This window comes from Lycium ferocissimum, unplaced genomic scaffold (genome assembly GCF_029784015.1).
Source record: "Lycium ferocissimum isolate CSIRO_LF1 unplaced genomic scaffold, AGI_CSIRO_Lferr_CH_V1 ctg67, whole genome shotgun sequence".
NCBI lineage: Eukaryota > Viridiplantae > Streptophyta > Magnoliopsida > Solanales > Solanaceae > Lycium > Lycium ferocissimum.
This window is the reverse complement of record NW_026726462.1, coordinates 345,264-359,182: the sequence shown is the minus strand read 5'-3', so window position 1 is coordinate 359,182 and position 13,919 is coordinate 345,264. Positions and strand designations below refer to the sequence as shown.

Below are 13,919 nucleotides of genomic sequence, written 5' to 3'. Positions count from 1 at the left end.
TGAAGTTACCCTGCATAAATTTCAATACTAACAGAAAAGCTTTCGCATTCTTCTGGGTTAACACGGGACAAAATGAAAAGCCAAAACCTGGACAGAAAGCAAATACAGTATGAACAAAAATGTGCAAAGAAAAAATGCTTCATCCATGCCAATGCCACAAAACCAAACATGACAATGCCAAAAAACCAACAAATATGTTAATAACCAACTAGTAAACTTCCTAACGTGTTCAATATCCAACGTAAGAATTATATATGAGCAGCTGAAGTAGCTGCTATATTAGCTTCTTTAATGGTGCTAAATAAAAGTAAACCTTGAGTGGCATCGTCAAAACACTGATCCTACTATGCACAATTCTCGTCTTATGTCTAGCATAAACTTTATGTAAACTTGTCAAGTATTTACATAAACAATCATTCTTAGTGAAATCATAAGTTAAACCGTGGCTTAGTTGTCAGCTGTTCTGCCCAATACTCTTCTGATATCAGATTTCTGATCTGAACTAAGCCTTGACGGGAATTTAACCTCAAACTTGATCTTCAAATTTCCTTTCTTTCCAGGTTCTTTTGATATTGGCATTCCTTCGTTTGAAATTATCTTCTCATGTCCTGGTTTAACAACATCTGTAATTGGTATTGTGAGTTCCCTTCCATCCAAAGTAATCAAGTTGATAGTTTTCCCAGCGAGAGCATCTACTAGTGAGATTTTCTGATTGATCACTAGATCATTCCCGTCTCTCTTGAAAACATCATGTGGCTTTTCATCTATTACAAAAATAAGATCACCAGGTGCAGCTCCGGGTTCATGATTCCCTTTCTCTGGGAAAGTGATTTTTGTGCCTTTCTTCCAACCAGGTTTAATGTGTATTGCCAAGACCTCTTCAATAGTTGTGGGCTTACTGCAAATATAATTCATACATGGAAGACAAAACTGATGAGACTAAGAACCAGTATTAGACCAATTAAGTGCAAACTAATTAATTGTAACTTCTATATTAAATACATGCAACGGTAGTAATCACATGTTCACAGAATTCTACTGTTAAGTCATTTCTGTGTTATCCCCTCACTTTCACTCTGCACCTCCAAAAAAGATAATGCTGCTTTAGCAGCAGAAAATTTGTCTTCCTATCAACTGTACCTTTTGTTAAAACTTATATCATTGCAACCAGGAAATGGAACATGCACCACGACTAATGTACCTCTCTGGTGATCATAACGGAGCAATGTTAAGACTTATATTCTGTAGGGAAAGTTGCTTTGATCCTAAAATCATATATCTGATCCAAAAAATTTGGAGTAATTTAGTAATAATAGATGACAGAAGCATGCGTTCCATAGTAGTAACAATATGTAATTTCTCAAAGCAAACGAGTATTCTTGCATAGGAAGATTTAAGTCCAACTAACTGGAAGTATGTAAATGCATAGTTAAAACACTATCTATATTCAGATTGATAAGCAACAAAGATGTTGTATTCTTTTAAGATAAATCATTCTAGAGTCAGCAAACTCAAAAAATATCAATTTTCTAACCTCAAATACCATCGATTTCAAAATGAAAACTTCAAACAGCATATTATGGTTTTCCTCGTTGAGCTTGAAGAGCTATCTAAAAGGTTTGCTGTGAAACCAAGTGTTCTATTCCCCGATAAAGCTCAAAAGTAAATCTTAGAAGTTATTTCCAATAAGACTCACTATTGGAAATTGGGATGTCAGTGAGCTATAAATCACCCACCAAAATCCACAGATTGGAATTATATTTACATCAGAATTATCACGCATTTCACCTAGAGGCAGATGGTAAAAGAACATGAAGGACAACTAAAGTTGTCACAAGTAGCACTTGCAAATGGTTGATGGAAAGAGTTGATTATAGATGGCCAAAAAGTGACAAGCTCCTTCAGCTTAGTTCCAACTGTCACATCTACAGAATTACACTTTCAAATTGGTTTTGTAACACATTCAAGAAAGTATCAGTAACTATGTCTCGTTTATTCTCTGTAACTTCACACTAGACAAACCACTTATATTCGTTCTTCGGTGCTGTCCTGACTGATAAGCATAACTTAAGTTAAATGTACTTTAGTCATGATAATCAAAGAACTTTCCCTCCACTCGCCAATATCATTCACTCATTCTATACAATTCATGCATAACCCCCATATGTTGTCTTGTTTTAATACATTACTGTTGGAATAATCTCAAAGGCACAGTTTCAAGGGGATGGCCTAGTGGACTAGTGGTTGAGGCACGGGAGTAACTTCCTAAGGATCCCTCACAATTATAACCCTTGTGGCTCGTTTAGTAGGGTGCATTAGGTAGAATAATGTTGATACTAAGCTATAGTACAATGTTTCATTGCAAATTTACGTCTGGTACATCTAATATCAATATTACTTATACACCCTATTCAATACTAAACACAGTAATAATGGCATTAACAATTCCAGTAATATTATTATACTTATACACCCTATTCAGTACTATTTAGAAATTATGCAATGCATCTTACTTAATACCACAAACCAAACAGTCTATAAAAAATAGTGCCAGCATAACTAATCCCAACATTACTAATACACCTTATTCGGTACCATTCTTATACACCCTACCAAAGGACCCCTTAGTGTAAGACCATTTATTTCAACCTTGGTGGACAGGATTAACTTGGCAACCTGTGCCAAATTCACCACACAAAAGACCCAATCACACCTATCAACCCCAAATATATCCATCAATAGGCCAGATCAAAAGCAAAGAAGGAAAACAAATATAATGGAAATAATCCTAAATATAGATGGCTCAGATATATATAATTCACTCAGCACAATAACCCTTGAACCTAAATTGCTTATTCAGAATAGTAGAGAACAAATTTAATATACAGACTTTAGCAAATTTGGATAGAGGATGATACAATTCATATACTCCTTCGGTTCCAATTTATGCCATAATTTTCGTTTTTCGAGAGTCAAACAAGAAAATCTTCGATCTCAATTTATTTGAGTGCCCTTTAAATATTTTAAATTGTTAATTGAGTATTATGATGTATAGTACTTTTTATGTAGTTCCTAAATATGCAAATTATTTAAAATAAAAAAATAAAAAAAAAAAACTTAAAGAATGTATATCCGAATTCACGGTCAAAATAAAGAAATTTGACTCTCGAAAACGAAGTGTAATTTATTTATGTCAGAATTTTTTTCTCGAATACATCATGAATTTTCTAGGATATTATTAAGAATCTCATCGAAAACTTACAACAACTTGCCAAACAAAGGCCAAGAGAAAAAAGAACCCCCTCCTCTTTTCTATCTTGCATCTATAGTATTTTTGCCCTGGTGAATTTCTTTCTCAGTTAATAAATGTCTAGAATCTTGGGTTACTAATTGGTGGAAATCCAAATTTCTTTTGAATAATATTCAAGAAAAGAGTCTTCTGAAAAAATCACATAAATTAATATTTGCCGGTACTTGTATAACATAAACTTACCCAGTATCATCACGAACAATTCTTGAAATCTTCATTTTTCTCTTAGAACCTTTATATAACTCTTCCAAACCACACAACAACTTATTCTCAACAGGTTCAGCTTTCTTAACCCTCACACTACCACCACTATACCCACCAAAAAACTCCGCAAATATATCTTCAGCATCACGTGAATCAAACTTAAATCCTCTATTCATAGGTGATGATGGATCAAATTGACCTGATTTTAATGCTTCATCACCATATATATCATAGATCTGTCTCTTTTGTGGATCACTAAGCACATCATATGCTTCAGATATTTGCTTGAATTTCGATTCAGCTTCTTTCTTGTTCTCACCATTATTCTTATCTGGATGCCACCTCATCGCTAATCTCTTGTATGATTTCTTTAAATCTTCTTCTGTTGCATTTGGTGATACTTTCAGTGTCTTATAGTAATCAACCCCCATTTTTATTTTTCTGTGTTTGAGAGAATGTAGGTTGTGTTTGGGTTTATATAAATTTATGCAAGATTGAATTAATAGTTGACCCGTAGAACAAGGCAAAAAAATCCGGCGAGTGCGTAGGCTAGAGAAATGGTGGAGGTTGTGCTAAGATACGCCAGAGTGGGGTGAGAGATTTTTTATTTATTTATATACGGGATTGTTATAAAAGGTAGGAGTACTAATTTACAGCTGTGCAGTTGTTACATGACACGTAGGATTATAACGGTGACGGAGTATGACGGAGGAATAAAATACAACGAAGTTGTTAGTGGGAGGGGCTCTCTCGTTCACTTTTACTTCCGCTATAAGAAATAGATTTTCACTTAAACTTATTACTTTTAGGGCATGTTTGGAAAGCAACTCGTGTAATTAGAATTGAATGTAATTGGTGACATGTTTATCAGGCTAAGTAATTACTTATAATTGATAAATTATTATTTTTTATCAAACATTTGAATAATGTTAATGACATTATATGTATAATATTAATCTTTTCATCAAATATCCAGCACATGATGTTCTTACAAAATATGTGCTTTTAATCTTTGTAATTAATTAAATTATAACATTATTACTTTAAAAAATATATACAATTTATTTTATAATATTATTTACAAATATGTAATTATTAATTAATATATTTCAAGAAACAATATGCATCTCAAAAATATAATAAACATGCAATGGAGAGATACCCTTTTTAATTAATACTCTCTCCGGTTAAAAAAGAGTATACACTTAGTCATTTGCACACCCCTTAAGAAAATACTAACTTCTAGACAAAAATAGGTAATTTATCTAAAATACCCCTAATTAAATAGGTATTGGAATTTGGTCATTTAACACTTAATAAGGGCAAATTTGAAAAAGTAAAATTAATTATTTCTGGTAAATGAACACTCTTTTTGAAAAATAATAATGGCTACGTGATACTCTTTTTGATCGTCACGGAGTATTTCTTAAGGGATTGTAAAATAAAATAAAACGACAAATAATTTGAGAAGAAGGGAATATTAAAGGAAGTAGCTAGTGGGAGTTGTGAGAACGTGCAAGGCGCGTAAAAGAAGGGCCGACAGACAGAGTATCTTGTGTTGGGAGTGTGTACTATTCACAGAATCTGTTTTGGCGACTAGGCGGCGGTGTATACGCCGTCATGATGTGGACGAATAATGTTTGCATGAACTAAGAATTTTAAGTCTTTTACATATAAATTTTTATTGGTTGAACTTTTTCACACCACTGGGAGTTTTTTCACACCATTACACAAATTTACCCACAATAGGTAACTTTTTATAGCACAATTGAAACTAAGATTTTTTAACTTTTTTACATATAACTTTTTATTGGTGGATCTTTTTCACACCATTAGGATCTTTTCCGCACCATTACACAAGTTTACCGACAATACGTAATTTTTTTTATAACACGATTGAAACTAAGGCCCCATTTGGACATGATTTAATATCATGATACGAAATCGATGATTTGAAATCAGGTTGATTTGAAGTTAAAGTTTTGTTTGGACATGCAACTTGGATTTTTTAAGTTGTATTTTTTTCTCATAGAGCAAACCATAGTTCAATAAAAAGGAAAGTTGAGGATGTCTTATACGTAACCACTCTTTAATCCTCCCACATGATACGGATAATCTCTTCACATCGAAAGATGCATTTTCTATCAGATGATAGAGAAAACGAACCAACATTGTCACTTTGAGTCAAGTTTTACATTTAATACATATATCTACCAACTTATGAGTTTTTTTTTATATAAAATATAAACCTATGGGTCAAATTTTACATTTAAAAAAAAATTGAAATCATGATTTGGAATCCCAAATCCTACTTTTTGGAGAATTTGAGATTTGAAATCATGATATGAAATCATGTTTTTAAATTGAAGTTGAAATTTTGTGCAAATTTCATAAACAAACACTGATTTTAAATCAAAATATGAAATCATGTTTTTAAATTGAATGGCCAAACGCCTACTAAGAATTTTTAACTTTTTTACATATAAATTTTTATTGGTGGATCTTTTTCACACCATTAGGCAAGTTTACCTACAATAGGTAATTTCTTATAACACAATTGAAACTAAGATTCTTTAACTTTTATCACATATAATTCTTTATTGGTGGATCTTTTCACACCATTACGCCGGCTTACCTATAATAGGTAACTTCTTGTAACACTATCGAAAGTAAGATTTTTTAACTTTTTTACATGTAAATTTTTAATTGGTGGATCTTTTCACACCATTACGCAAGTTTACCTAAAATAGATAACTTTTTATAACAAAATTGGAGTATGATAATCTAGAAACTAAGAAAATACTATACTTAATTAAATTATATTAATAACGTAAAAAAAATATTATATTGGTGGATATAATCCAGATCCTCACATTACATGACTTTTCAAATTAAATTTTTATATTTATTTTATTTGATAGTAAGTTTTATATTTATTTTATACGATAGTGTTTGATTGAATATGAAATTTTTTAAAAAAGTATATACATATATTTTAATACTAGTTTTAGTGTACAGGCGTTACACGTGTCAATAAATTAAAATTCTTTTAAAAATACAAAATTATGTAAAATAGCAATGGATGTCAAAATAGATGCAACTCGTCTAATAATAAATAATATCGAGCTATTCAAATACATCATTTTATTAATTGTGATTAATGAACTATTATCGCCATTCAAGAAATCTAACTTTTATCTATATTTGATTTATTCACTCTTCTCTCAACCGATAATATGGTCTTTTTTCTTTCAAAAAACACAGATTCTCTTTAGTGTTTTTGGTTATTAAGTAATTACAACTAAATTTAAAATATTAGCGCTAATGCTAGTAACATTTAAAAACAAATTTAAACAATGTAGATATTTTCAAAGAAAAAGGCATAAGATATGAGAATCTAAATAACTTCGAATATAAAATAAGCTTATCAACGTGTAGAGGATTTCATCTGCTATATGGTTACACATTTCATGTAGCAATCAAGTGTAATGACTGACCGATGCATTCTATGCCCCAATTAGTAGAAGCCCATACCAATAATTCCTACAATTTTCTGATTTCCCCTTGCTGAAAGTTTTCTAGTTATCCTACGTCCCTAAGTTGATACAAAAACAAAAACAATAGATAGTTGGAGAAAGTACGTTCCAATTTTGAACTACTTCTTTACCGCCGAAAGATAATTATTTGAATTGATGAAAAAAAAAATTAAATTACCTCTAAAACGACTGTTTGATCATATTATGTGCGTTCGCTAATCATTAGAGCCTGTACCAGAAAAAAAACCATTAAATTCTATTATTAAATAATGACAATATGCTAGTTCTCATGATTTATTCACAATTGAAACAGTTGCACGTGGTAAAATTTTAAATGAGATTTCATATAGTAAAGAAAATTAAGTTACCTGTAGTTACGATTATTCAGCTTTCCCGCATTATTGTTCAAGTGAGAATTGTATATGAATTTTTTAATTAATATTAGTTAACTTAAAATGTTAAACAACTTTTTCCACAAGTTTGAACTTTGAAGCTCGTTCTTTTCAGTTTCACAACTACGTCTAAAAGTAGTAGACTCTATCATTCAATATAGATGAAAAACATGATAAATATTTATGAAAATAGGTACAATTTTTCTTTTTGCAAACAATTCTCTATTTTCTTTATAAGTATGGTTCCAACAAACAAAAAAGTATTAACATGAACATATGACGTATTCAAATACGTGATAAAACCTTAACAACATAAATAGAACAATATGAATTAGAAATAAAATTCAAGAAAAAAACATATTCTTAAATTCGAGCTTAATCGGCGTGAAGTCTCAATCACATACTCGAATCTTCTTTCGCCTGCACAAGAATATTGATGAAGAATCAATTGATAATGACTTATATAGATTTATTACAAGAAGGTAAAAGACTTAATAACAAATCCAAGTAAAGAAAGAGGAATTTAGCTCCTAAACCTAAGATTTTGTAACCGAAAAAAAATACTTCTAAAACCTAAAAGGTGTTGAACACCAAGTATCCTATTTAATTGACGATATGCATTTAAAATATATGTAGTTTTTTTTTTTTTAACGGAACTTTAATTAGTCAAAATCTTATTTAGTGCATACTACTTTTACGTATCTTTACATTTAATTTTAACTTGTACAAATCATAATTGATTCCTATTCAAATTAGGTACTCTTTATAAGGAATTTATTGTTTTTTTAGTTGGATATGACTTTCGTTATTTAGGGTTTTAGAATTCACATTGATACAAAGCTAGCAAAATATCACCGTAAACAATTCCATAATCTGGTAATGTACTTTTCATGTGTTATTAACTTTTTTTTTTTTCCATATATGTTATATTTTATACGGTTAAAGTCCAAATATGCCCCTAAGCTTTGCGAAATTGTACACATTTGCCCGTCGTTAAAAGGTTGGTGCAAAGATGCCCCTAACGTTTTTTTTTGGCCATACATGCCCTTGAGTTAACGGAAAATATTTGAGGGCATATTTGTTCGGCCAAAACATTAGGGGCATATTTGAGCCTTTGAAATTCTTGAATATTATGGCACAAATAGTTCTCATATTTTTTTGTAGTGCACTTTATGCTAGCCAATGATTTATTGCAACTGCATTTTGAAACTTCACACTTATCGTACAACCCCTCACTTTTCTCTCTTATTCTTTCACTTGTTTATGAAATGTCGAAGCTTCGAGTTCTTCAAATGGTCATGAACGGTTTGTGGATGTGGAGTTGTGGAAGGGTTTGTAGACGTGGAGTTACTGCACTCCATCTCATTTATGGACTTCAAATAATTCTACTAAATTTCGGTCATGCGTGAAATTCACGAAAGGGCTAAACCACATTGAATGTTATGTAAGAAACCGTATAAATGCTTAAAATGTGATACTCTTTCTATTATTATTATCAAAATTTTGAGCACTGCGGGAGAAATTTTTTCATGTGTCATAAGTCTATGTAAGTTATCTCATTTTTTATGTTTATGTTTTATTGCGGTAATTGTTGTATCCATTATTGTGTAGATATTGAGATTGAGAAGACAAAAAAATATCCATAAAGAACTATCCAGATTATCAACAAATTGAAAAATAAAAATGGTATTATCATCAGTAAAAAAAAAATCTTTTGAAAAGGGGAAATGATGCTCTTGTTTGTGAAAACAGTCTTTAAAAGATAGTTGTAATTGCATCTGCTCTTTTAGTTGTATACTTTTGATGTAATGCAACGGTGAATGGATTGTAATTACAAATATTTTTTTATGTTTTGGAATGCAATGATATTTTATGCCATAATATTCAAGAATTTCAAAGGCTCAAATATGCCCCTAACGTTTGCGAAACTGAACAACTATGCCCTCCAATATTTTCCGTTAACTCAAGGGCACGTATGGCAAAAAAAAAACGTTAGGGGCATCTTTGCACCAACCTTTTAACGACGGGCAAATGTGTACAATTTCGCAAAGGTTAGGGGCATATTTGAGCCTTTGCCGTATTTTATATAAGCCAAATAAGGAAAAATTAATAATTAAAATTTTAGTTGGTTTTAAAGCCCTAAATTTTAGGTTTAAAGCCCTAAATTTTAGGTGCGTAATTCAAATAAGGAAAAGTTTAATAATCAAAATTTAATGAATTTTTAACTCCTAAATATTAGACAATTATTAAATGACTATTTTGTCTATTGTAGAGTGTCTTAATGAAGGGCAAAAAGTTCAATCAATATTTCTAAGGCCCTTCGTGCTTTTAGTATAGTACAGATTTATTTGGCTTCCATATACTAGTTTCCTTACGTATATGCTTATAAAAGGCATTGGTCATTAGTGGGCTACCTGGTGCTAATTCAAGTTAGTCAAGTCAATAAGTGAAAATTATTTTCACCCCCCAACTTTGCTCTAAAAGTCAAACTCCCCCTTCAACTTTGAACAATAGTTATTCTCCCCCCTTTATCCTAATTGACTTTTTCAAATTCCTATTTTACCCTTACATTATACACTTGCCTTTTTTTTCGTTTACTTTTTTAAAATCATGATTTTTTTTATCTCTTTAATCTATGTAACAAATTTCCTGTAAAAAATAAATATTATTATCGAGACGGAAAAAGAAAAGTGAGGAATACTAGTTGAGTATATAACTTCATGCCGTTCTATCATGAAATAAATGAGAAGAATAATTTTTTTAATTAATAATAATCAAAACTGGATATCTTATTGATACAAGTAAAAATAACAAGTAATAATAACTTTATAAATATATTTAAATGCAGGTAATACAAAAAAATTATTAAAAATAGAGGTTCATTCTATAATAAATTCCTAAAAGATTATCTATATAAATTCAAGAATTTTAAATTATAATTTAAAATATTCCACTAATGACAACCAAAACTCGTTTATATATTGACAATAGAGAATAAGATAGAAGTGAAACATAAATATAAATATACATATATATGTAAAAATAACAGGTAATATGTGAGTGTGTGTGTGTGTGTGTGTGTGTGTGTACATGCATGTGTACATACATAATATATACTTAATGCACATAATATTAAAATACCAATCATAAAAAGTGACATTAGATTTTGTGATATATTCATAAAAAGATTATTCTAATTATAATATGAATTTAAATAAAAATCTATAAATACCTAGGTTAAAAATATAAATTTTATATAATATAAAAAAGTAATACATAGATGGAGGATTGACAATGTCATAGGTAAAATAGACATTATATAGGATAAAAGGGGGAGAATGTCTATTATTCAAAGTTAAGGAAGAGTTTGATTTTTAGAGCAAAGTTGAGGGTGAAAATGATATTCACCCATTTGAATACCGAACATTTGAAGAAAATTTCTCATTGATTTCCTTCTCTACATAGCTTCAAGTCTTCTTAAAGCCATTAAAGCAGTAGGGAAAAGACTTCCTCGAATTCAATGCATACACCAAATTAAGTTAATTTATTGCAGTTAAGTGATAAATTAAGGTAATAATATACTCTCCCTGTTCATCTTTACTTGTCCAATATTCTAAAAATACATTTTTACTTTTATTTCACTTTTAGCATATCAAGAAAAAAAACAAATCCTTCATGTTTTACCTTGAGCATTAATTACTTATTTCTCAAATTATTTTTCAAGACTTAAGACTAAATATCAATTAATACGAGTATTGTGTTAAAATATCAACATCAATTATTGTTTTTTAAAAGATGTGCAAAGTTCAAACTAGATAAGTAAAAGTGAACTGAGGGAGTACCTATTTTCATGTTCAACGATCTAAGATTGAAAGTTTAAATATGTATTATGTATTTTATAAACGTTACTAATGGAGAAAACAAACGTGGAAAAAGAAAGATTTTATTTTTTCCTTTTGGTAGATCCGTATAATAGGTAGAGAGAAAGGAGGAAAAAGATTTTATTTTTTAGAATCAATACCCTCCACCTTAGTAGTGTATAAAGTGGATACCTACTGAAGGTTTTTAAGTTTTAGTTTATCCACCACCCTTACTTAAAAATTTAAAGTGTTTCGCTTAATCTGGTGTGACTCGAACTTTTAATTTATTAGTTAGTGATGAAAGTACTCTATCACTAAACAAACCTCACGCGTAAATAAATCCTAGATCCGTTATTAAGTGTTATGTATTGATACGAACCAACTAACAAGACCAGGTACTTCAACTTGTAACAGTCATCCCAATCAAGCAATCATTTTTGTCAATCACCAAACTTATACTTCAAAATATATTTGCTTCTATAAAATATTTTTATGTAATACAAATGAAATCTAATGTTGTTTTTCATTTGAAAATGTCTTTGCGTTTTGTTTATAAAAGTAATTTATATAATTTAGATTTAGAGCAAGTAATTATCACCTTTAGTTTATGGTTTTCATTTGTTTTTCCGTTTTTGGTTTTTTTTCCTGCTTCCATATACTAGTTTCCCTACATATATGCATATAGAAGGGTACTGGTCGTTATAGTGGTCCTACCTGGTGCCAATTCGGATTATTCAAGCCAGTAAATTTCAGATACCGAATATCTGAAGAAACAAAAGAAGGCTTTGGTCATAAAAAAAGGATAAATAAAATAAAATTATACAATAGATTCCAATAATTAATATATAGGAACAAAATCTCAGCAATTAGTTAAGTATAAATTTGTTTCCAAATCCCTGAAACCACCTTTCAAAGATGTTGGCTAATTGTCTTTATTACTTACTATATACTATTAAGGTAAGCAATTAATCAAGATCAAAATGATTGTATGTATATATATACATGTACTGGCATAATAGCTTTGTGCAACATCTATGCTTTGCTAAAAAAAAAAAGCTTTAGAAGATGAAGAAATCATCAATCATTATCGTTTTCCTCACTTTTTTTGTTTATTTTCTCGGGTAAGATTTCTTTTTAGTTTCCTGCTCTACCATTTCAATGTCTGAAATACATGTTCACTTTAAGGGTTATTTAATTAAAAAATCATCATCTTGTCAAATAGTAATAGAAGCTAAAACGTTTTTAAATTTAGAGTTATCGAGTTTGGAGTGCTCAAGATGAATTATATAGATACACATTATTAAATTATTGTTGTTGCACCTGACCACCTTATGTTGTTCATCCTCCTATAAGAAGAGGCCCTATGAATGTTGATATAATCGATTAACACATGAAAGAAGCTACAAGTTAGATATTTTTCAAATCGTAGACTGACCATTAATTTTTCCTAAGAGTTTAAGTTATAATCACTGGCAACATAAGTTTTTTACATTACTGCTGTTTTTAACCTGAGATAACATGTTAACTACCATCTTTACGTGGTTATTAATTAAATCTTTTTGTCGGAGTTTATATATAATTACCTTATAATTGACCCACTTACCTAAATATCTCTTTATATTGTAAGTGCATAAAACTTAAATTCATTATGTAATTAACATTTCTTACGTTTGATTCAATCTTAGTTTCACCATCTCTTAAGGTGTTGAGACAAGTTCAAAAGTGTCGCACTGCATTAGATTGCGATATGCATTGCCCGAGAGGATCACATCAAGTGTGTCCCTTCGGTATTTGTATTTGCTTGCCTGAAGGTAGGGCTAGTCATAAACAAACAAGGATATCTTGCTAGAACCATAGTAATAAACAAACAAGGATATCTTGCTAGAACCATAGTAATAAACAAACAAGGATATCTTGCTAGAGATGGTTCGGCAAACAAGCCTGTTTATTAACAAATGGTTCGACAAACATGCTTGTTTATTAGCAACACCAATTAATTCAATAATAAGTGTCCTCCTAAAATGCCTATCAGATTGTTTGAAATTCATGGCAATTTGCACCCTTAACATAGTTCTCTTGTGTGATTTGCACACTATCCTATTTTTTTTAATGACTTCCACCCTAATCTCTTTATTTCTTTGCAAAATGATAAAATCACTCTTTTTTTCATTTTTTTTCTTGAGGGAAAAATAGGAAAGATATAATTAGTATGTCCCTAACTTTATTTTTCGTTCAAACTCTAAAGAATTAAGAAAAAAAAATTATAGCATGTTCCTGGATCCATTAAAACTGGTCAACTAAAATTAATCAAAACGTGATCTTTATTTGAAGTTAAATATTTTTTCATCCGCCAAAAATGCATTATGTCGTATTAAGAAAAAAACGTTTAGGAAAAGAGAAGAAGAAAGGTGGGTTCAACTATGGCAGATCTCAAAAGCTTTTGTGTCATCTTTTTCGCGCATCATTGTATTCTTTTAATTAAATGTGGTGCAGGATTTTCCTTTGCAGAAAAGCTACGAGCAACTGGTCTCATCGGTTATCATCCTCTTATATTAAACTTTACCACAGTACCACTTATTGTTGGAGATTGAAAGTACTCCGTCTTTTCGAAAGAGTT

At 30.2% G+C, this 13,919-nt stretch overlaps 1 protein-coding gene across 1 annotated transcript; it reads right to left on the bottom strand.

Moving 5' to 3' along the window:
• Positions 1–169: 169 nt before the first annotated feature.
• Positions 170–4,096, bottom strand: LOC132045439 (uncharacterized). Its single transcript, XM_059436018.1, has 2 exons — positions 3,494–4,096; positions 170–898 (listed from the first exon to the last, which is right to left on the bottom strand). The coding sequence occupies exons 1-2, from the start codon at positions 3,943–3,945 to the stop codon at positions 448–450; spliced, it is 903 nt and encodes a 300-aa protein (XP_059292001.1). The 5' UTR covers positions 3,946–4,096; the 3' UTR covers positions 170–447.
• Between the last annotated feature and the right edge of the window lie 9,823 nt (positions 4,097–13,919).